Here is an 8350-nt window from a genome sequence, read left to right as displayed (position 1 = left end):
ACCGAAGGTGACGAAGCATCATCTCCAAACTCTTCTTTCTCCTGAAAGGAAAGGTCAGTTATTTAATCCTTGAATTCCTGAAAGATTCTGTCTTCGTGTTCAATTCTAGATGAGGTGCGTTTCTATATAGAAAAACTAAATGGGTCATTGGTGGATGAAAAATGAGCAAATCTGGCCTTAATGTGCTTCAACCATAGCAAATAATTTGGTTGCCGGAAAATGTGATAATTGGCACTTCAAAATGCGATACATTGCGCTATGTACCTCCTTGTCGCCGTCGCCCTCGGACTCGGTCTCAGTCATCGCTTGGCACGCAACCTTTCGACTGCTCAGCCTTCATACAAGGATTGGAAACAAACCAATGACATTAGCTTGCTCAATTGAATGCTCCCTTGGCAGTTGGCACACGCAAAACCAAGAAAAGCAGCGGACCTGTGCCGGTAATCGGGAGGCAGCGGAGCGCGAGCGTGAGTCTGCGTGCGCGCCCCACGCACCCACTCCTCGCCGGCACGGTGGTAGAAGCGAGCAGGAGGCGGTGGCAGCACCCGTATGCCGCGGCAGCCGCCTGCGACGGCGGCAAGGAACTCATGGTGGGCAGAGGCGGTGGTGAAAGTGGCGGAGAGGAGAGCGCGCGCGGCGTGGCCTTATCCCATTCTCGGATTCTCTCCTCCGCCTCATCGGAGGGAAAACAGAAATTCTTTTCTGCGGTGAAGATTTCACGCTGCACTAATCGCAGAGCCTTTGGCAGGTAGGGGTATTTTTGGCAATTAGCCATTAGCCGCTGCCGCACACGACGAGAGGAATAGGTTGCTTCTGCCGTTGCCGACTTGCCGTCGCCACTACCGCCGCCATCGCTGCAAGCGGCATGAAGGCCTTCCCGCTGTCCGGGGGCAGCACCATCTCCATCGCCCTCTTCTCCGACGTCTCCAACAGCCGGTACGGACCTGCTTATACATCCTCTCCTCTTCTAACATCGCCGCTTGGGCCGCTGTGGCCACTAGCCCAGGTCTGGTTTCCATCGATGAAATGCGCACGGACGAATTGGCTGAGATTTCTGGTTTTGGCGCTCTCAGGGAGCTCCTGGACTTGATGCAGTCAGGGAAGCTGGAGCCGGAGGTCGCCTTCCTCAATGCATCATTGGTGCGTTGCCATTTGCATTTTTGGATATGCTGCACTGGTAGTTTCCTAATTGTGGGTTAGTTTCCTAATTGTGGATTTCATGGTTTTTGAGGCTCGTTATTCATGCTCGTGGATTTCAGGTGCCGGATGTGTTCCCTGTCCTCGCGGCAGCGCTTAAGGCGCTGTTGTCGAAGACGAGGGAGTCACTGACCACAAGGACTCTGCACTCTGAGCTCGTCTACAACTACTCGGGGTCCAAACATGTGATTGATCTAACTACTCTTGATACTTTTGCATTATTATGAGGTTGGTCCAATGCAGCGTTTGATGGTTTGTCTGTGATCATTGGTTTCAGATAACGGAGTCTCTGAAGCAATGTGGGATTTCTGATGATACAACTTACATCCTTGTTGCTTGTTTTGATGCTTCTGACGAGGAGGTATGATTTAGGCTGATAGTTTCACTAGGTTACTGTCTGAATCCATCAATTGCATGCTATTCTGATAATCTGCAATTTAGAACCCACTGTAAGTCATAGGCGATACTGATTTTCTGTTAGTAAATACTAACCCTGTACCAATTGGCACTGACTGTGTGTTTGGTTCATAAATTTGTGATCTTGATCTGACTGATATTGGACGATTGTTGAAGTGTTAATGGATCCAGAGATCAGGCTATACACCAAATCAAATTTACATGGATTTGCAATATGTTAATCACCTTGCTTAAACGAGTTATAAATTACACCTCATGTGCTGCTGCTTACTTCCTTACTATGAAAAGTAAAACAGGAAGTGTTTCTACCATTCTTAATTTCTTGCTCCAGAAACCTGGTGCTACTACTTCACACCCTATTTATTGTGCCTTCAATTGAGCGTTTATGGTATTCATTTGAAAATTTTCAACCAACTTTGAGCTTCTATATCTGAGCTTTGTTTTATTAATTGCCAACTGTTACCATAGTTGCAAACAATGACACTTTTTACATCCATAATAGTTCAAATGAGTTCCCCCCCTCTGTTTCAAAGGTGTCGGCTAGGTGTCCAGGTGGCAACTTTCCTTGGGGCCTAGTTACTCCTTGTCGCCTTTAAAACCATGGTTCTCCCAATATTCTTCAAAATGTAAATAACTAAACAAAAAGGGAACAGTTCAAAATCTGTGTGCTTATGGTTCATAACAGAGGTCTTCATAACACACACGCACATTTTTTTTCTTGAACCAGGTCCCCCCATTTTTCATTTCATGAACAGAACCAGTTCAGGTATGCAGAAGCACGCTAAAAAATAGAACTAGGTTAGAGCGGTAGGTAGCCATTAACTAAACCTGCGTCAGGAAACTAGAGCTAGCCCTATTAGACACAGTTTCCAACAAGCATCAAAGCCACCTAACAAGTTCAGCAGACACCCGGCGGCTGACTTGAAACCCAGAAGAACTAAACAAGCTTCAACTACTCACTGGTGCCATTGGTTTCTCTAGTCGTCTCTTGTTCAACTCCTGCCTCATCACCGGTTATTTGTAGCAGCTGGGGTTGCACCTGTTGAATCATCTTGGCCTGGAAGGCCACTCGCAGAATCCCGGCTCCCTCCAGCACGTTTTCTCCTTGAAGCCATTCTTGTGTAAACCCTGCCCAGTATACCAGATAAGAGCAAACAAGACAGAGTCTCACATGGGTGTTTGATCAACCTTTATCTGAACAGGCTCTATTTGTTGCTTTCCACAGCCCAGCAGATAGTTAAGACACCCAATGTGTGAATTTCCTTACCATCAGGCGACACACAGCTTATCTAGGACTAGTATTGATCGAAACTTGGAGGCCTGTTATTGGCACTGGCACCCAAACAGGAAGCTACTACACTCCATAAAACTCTGCTAACAGGATAGTCAAATAAGAAATGATTTATCGTTTCATCTTCATCACTGATTTTACAAGTGGGGCAACCTTTCCACTCCCCCTTGATCATATTATCTTTTGTAAGGACAGCTGATTTCTCTATCAACCACAAGAAAATCTCGACTTTATTAGTAATTTTTGCTTTCCAGATGTTTAAAAATGATTTCCCTGTGTCAGAACTATTCAGATGTTCATAAGTAGATTTGACAGGAAAAGACCTGATTTAGTTCATCGCCACAACAACTTGGTCATCCATATCACTAAACCATAGGCACCTTACATGTTTGACTTAAGATGACAGGATACTGAGCACAGTGAGGGGACTCACTCACCAAACGTCAGACCAAAACATAGCCTCCACTGTTAATTTCGTTTTCCTCCCCTTTTGGATAAATATGTTTGATTTTTAATAAACCAGACCAAATGGGGGAATCATTTCTCCTCGGCTTAACAGATCCCACAGTTTTATTTCCACCTTTCTTTTGGCTTTTGTAAATCTTGACCCACCTTTCTTTTTTATTTCTTGGAAGTAAGTCCTTGCCAACAGCAGGTTCTCCTTTGCTTATCCAAATCATTAGTTAATGTTTTGGGAAGCGAATACACAGACATATGCTATATGGCCATATGGGGGAGTTATTCAGTGTAGAATTTAATGAGGATGGATGTACCAGCAATCGACAAGGAACTTCCTTGCCAAACATCCAGCCTTTTGGCTGATTTCTCCCTCGAAGGGACCAAGTCCATGTTCCAATTCTTTTTTTCTTATGCATTCATGAAAGAAATACTGATGTGAAAATCGCAACTTGGCAGATGAAGGCAGTGGAGAAGCTCATCAGTGGCACTGAGATTGATCTAACAGAACTGGAAAGAAGAGCAAACCAACCACAGATCTTGAAGGTTTGCCATCGAACTTGATGCTAGTTATGTACTGTATGGTTCTTATAACTATTTATCCATTCTGGCCTGAAGATCGTTTATTGGTCTTTTATCTATTGGCAGCATTACAAAATACCTCCCCAAGAACTATCAATATCTACGTTGCCGGACGCAATTGTATGCAGGATTGCTGCCCGAGATGAGGCGAGGGTAAGGCTTGCCACTAACACTCTTCCCTAGACCCCGCACAGAGCGGGAGGTCTCTGCACTGGGTACGCCTCCTTTATTGCTGCTCGAGATGCTCTGTAAAGTCTCAATAATCATCGTACTGTGCCACACCTCAAGAAGTCAAGATTGAGCTCGATCTGATCTGCACACCTGGGCCCTCGTAAGCTATGTACTTTCAGGATGTAGCTCTTTCTCTACCACATGTATGAGAGCACAACTAGAATTAGGTATCCGTAATACCATTGCTGTTCGCATTCCCTGCAAGCAACCCGGAAGCACATTGCGTTGTGTAATTTCCCTCTTGAATTCGATGAAGCTTATTGGATAGAAAACTAGCAAAGGAATGTATGTATCTGATGTGGCGTGTTAACCAAATCTGTCAACACGGGCATCGTCTCATCTGAGCTGCACCAATTGGTCACCAGAAGATGCCGAAGAATATCTGGACGTGTCTCCCATTTCGGCCGTGAGGCATGGCGTTTGCTAAAAGCTTTCCTCCGTCGACGGCGCCGGACGAGAAAGATGGCTCGGTGCGCGCGTGGGCGTTGCGTGCGTCTGTCTGGGCCAGCAGCCAGCAGGCCGGCCCAACACGGTGGCTCATATGAACACAGTTGGGCCCAACTAGAATATATAAATATAGTGTACATACCAAATGTGATTCTTTTGTCAAAATTATTGGTGCACGGATGTACCATGCTCGTATTAATCCTAAGCCAACAGATGCATGCCGTGGATGTAGTCAGTTTGGCAGAAGAACCGATTGTGGAACGGCTATTTTCACATTTGGTTCTTGTTGCAAACCAACAATGCAAATAGTAGCATCTGTGCTTCATAATATGGAATCGACTGTACAAATTTATTTCCACCTTTTTACAATCATCTCTCTCTCTCTCTCTCTCTCTCTCTCTCTCATACAAGAGATGCTTGTAAATGACTGTGCTCTGAATTTGACATGGCAATTTAAGACAAAACCGCGATTCCTTGTGGGGGAACCTACTCATCTGGATTCAACTCCCCAGCTTAACATAGGTGCACGTCTGGATTTATTCTAAGATTTAACGACGCTATTCTTTTGGTAGTAGGTGATGTGTAGAGTTATTCTTTTAGCGGTAGGAGACATGCACGCGCCTATGATGGCTTCGTTCTCATAGAGGTAAAAAATGGATTTAACGGCATTATTCTTTTAGTAATAGGTGATGTGCGCTCGTCTACGGTGACATTATCAATCTCGGGATTTTGTCGGTTTAACTCAGTTCTTTAGAGAGGTGCTAATAAGGGTAAAAAATTAAGACAAAACCGACTATGTTCTATTTCTAAACTGACTACACAAGTTGGTTTGACTTCGTCAATCTTGAAATTTATTGGTCTTAATTTTTTGGAGGTGCTAAATAAACTGATTGTGTTCTTTTTCAAAACCAGCTATATAGGTTGGTTCTGTAGTACCAGTGGAACATTGGCTTTGAAATTTCAGAGCTCCTAATTTAACAAAGCTCTAAGCAATTAATATATGTAATCATCCAACTAAAGTTTCGAAGAAATTTAAGGCTGCAAGCAGAAGGGATGAGTGGCCCTGTTCGTTTCGCTGAAAAGCCTGGCTGAAAAGTATTGTTCGCTGATTTGTTATGAGAGAAAAATATTGTATCATGACTGATAAGTTCAAGCGAACAGGGCTAGTAAAGCAATGAGTGGGGTTTTCTCTTAAGATGACAGAATAACAAGTAACAAGTAGACAAAAATGAAGAGATCACATACATATTTATGTCAGTTGTGGACTTGTGGATTTTAACAATCTTGTATTCATGTTGGTTAGGATGAAGCACATGTCGAGAAAAGACAACCGATGGGTCTGTAGGTAACGTAACTATCGAACGAACAGCATGAAAGTATTATAGAAAATAATTGCAAGAGACATATTTTTTTAAGAGAGATTAACTCTGCTTTAAAGAAACAATGAGTAAGGGCTTGGATTGCCAAAGCAGAGACCACAGCCGAATATATATATATATATATATATATATATATATATATATATATATATATATATATATATATATATATATATATATATATATGTGTGTGTGTGTGTGTGTGTGTGTGTGTATGTGTGTGTGTGGCCAGGATGTCACGATTGACAATCTTGACCTTATCCTTGTATTGCGCGCCTTAATCAAGTACTAGGACACTACGTCCTTTCACACGCAACATATCCATAAATAGAGAGGATGTGCCCACAAGATAGCCCGCCACCGAAAACTAATTTAAAAAATAGTCATATTGTGGACCATTCCTATAAATCGTACTTATAAATCAGCCATAGAAATCGATTTTCCTGACCCCTTTGTAAGAGCGTGCCATGTTTTAGAAAAATAAAATATTTTTAGTTCCGGTCTCTCTATGAGTTGTGCTCTCAACCAAATAGAATTAAAAGTTTCATCCTCTGCATGAAAAAACAAAAACTAGCAAAAAGCCAAACATGCACAGATTGAAACAGCCAAAGGTAAACACCGAACCTTTTAGAAGACAACTATTCATGATTGGTGAAAATTTCTATGACCGTCACTTCCAACATATGGCACGCCATATAAAATTATAAATAGTTGCCATGAGAATACATTTATAATTTTTTATACGAAATTAAGCAAAGACAAACTCTATGTAAAAATCAGAGAGCTTGGTGAGATTTAAAATTTTATAGTGGGTCCTAGGAATCTATTTCAAAGATACTTTGTAAGGAGGAATTTCTAGTAGGGATTTGTCTATCCCCTATAAATACGTTATTCTGCGAACCTTGCTTAGTTATCGTTAAGAAAACCGTTTCTAAAAAACCAGTACTAGCCATGAATGAAAATTGTTCATATATTAGAAAAGGACATCATGCGATGTCCTGTTGCCGGCACTCTCCGTCATATAGTACTCGGAGATCGTACGTAGCCAACGAAAACAGTAGTTTATTACATGGGACAGCAGTACGAAGTGTGATCCATGGGTGGCCATGTACACGGCTGTGAATGCATAGCCTAGCTAACTTCACATCCGTCGGCAGTGTGTGCTACAGAAAATCAAGTGATATGGCCTGAATGACTAGACAGGCCCCATCGGCGCGTGGAGAGTTTGTCCATTGGTCCATGGGCAACAGAGAATGTGGGAGCGCGGCAAACTGTTCGCAGGGGCCCATGACCCGCAAATTCAACTGCCATCCCTAGCCTGCTCGCCGTTCTCGGCCTGCGGCCCAGCATTCCCACGGCATCCTTGTCGTCCTGGCCGTCAGCCCCAAGCGCTCATGTTCATGAGTCCTGAGCTGCTGATGTCCTCCCCTGCGATGTACCCAACAACCAGTGGTTTGTGGGCGACGTCCTCCAAGGCGTTGGGTAAGCCGTAAGCATGATGTGTGGTGAGTCCCCGCCGAGCACGATGCATGCTGAGCATTGGGTAAGCTGTAAGCACCGTAGCGCCACCAGCCAGTGAGGCCGTGCGGAGAGGGACGGACAGCCGGTCCTGTAATTTTGGGGCGGGGCCGCTGGCCGCTGCGGTGCCCACGTACAGTTTCTCCACAGCAAGAATGCCGCAATGGATGTGCGTGCTATGCGGATGGTCGGGCGAGACGTGCGGCGGCTACGCTGCATCGACAACGACAACGATAGCGGCGCGCCTCATACCACCCTCGCTGGTAGGCTGGACCTACCGTGCGTGTGCCGCGTTGGGTGGCGTCACCGTGCAGGACGACGTCGATGCGGACGTGCTGCGGGGTGAGGATGGACTAGGAGTTGTGACATTCTCTGGATTATCATTAGAGCAACTCGAGAAGGGCCCTTCTACTTGAGCCCCCATACAAGTAAAAAAAACACAACTTCAAGCAGTGTCTCTGCGAGGATATCCAAATCCTCCCCACGGATCCTATTCCCGAGGGCTCGGGTGTGAGCACCCAAAAGGCCATAGTGGTCGCTTCTCTCCCCGCTCGCATGGCCAGCCCCCCTACCTCCGACGACCCCTCCCTTTTCTGCGGCAAGGCCCGTGACCACCTAGAGTTGCGGCGGCGCGGCCCTCCCCATGCGCGGCTCCTCCCTCGGTAACATTAAAACTCAAAGAATTCACAGATGACATCGGCTCTTGACCATAGTATCCATAATTATGATGTGTATGATGAGGAGTATTAACAAAAGTATTAGCCGATGTAACATATCTAGTACCATTATGACTAGCATCACCAACATGATAGTTCATAGAACTTGCAAAATA

The 8350-nt window shown here is 44.7% G+C and overlaps 1 protein-coding gene across 2 annotated transcripts; it reads left to right on the top strand.

The window, feature by feature from the left end:
* Positions 1–444: 444 nt before the first annotated feature.
* LOC136449608 (uncharacterized) lies at positions 445–4729 on the top strand. Of its 2 annotated transcripts, XM_066449709.1 has the most exons (6): positions 445–936; positions 1074–1140; positions 1260–1382; positions 1475–1558; positions 3821–3907; positions 4010–4718. In XM_066449709.1, the coding sequence occupies exons 1-6, from the start codon at positions 866–868 to the stop codon at positions 4124–4126; spliced, it is 549 nt and encodes a 182-aa protein (XP_066305806.1). In that variant the 5' UTR covers positions 445–865; the 3' UTR covers positions 4127–4718. The 2 variants fall into 2 exon arrangements, with proteins under 2 accessions (XP_066305806.1, XP_066305807.1); XM_066449710.1 differs by lacking the exon at positions 445–936 and having other exon boundaries at positions 1074–1177; positions 4010–4729.
* The last annotated feature ends 3621 nt before the right edge of the window (positions 4730–8350 follow it).

Source organism: Miscanthus floridulus, chromosome 5, assembly GCF_019320115.1.
Source record: "Miscanthus floridulus cultivar M001 chromosome 5, ASM1932011v1, whole genome shotgun sequence".
NCBI classification, from domain to species: domain Eukaryota; kingdom Viridiplantae; phylum Streptophyta; class Magnoliopsida; order Poales; family Poaceae; genus Miscanthus; species Miscanthus floridulus.
Note: the sequence above shows the minus strand (reverse complement) of the source record. Positions and strands in the feature narration are given on the sequence as shown.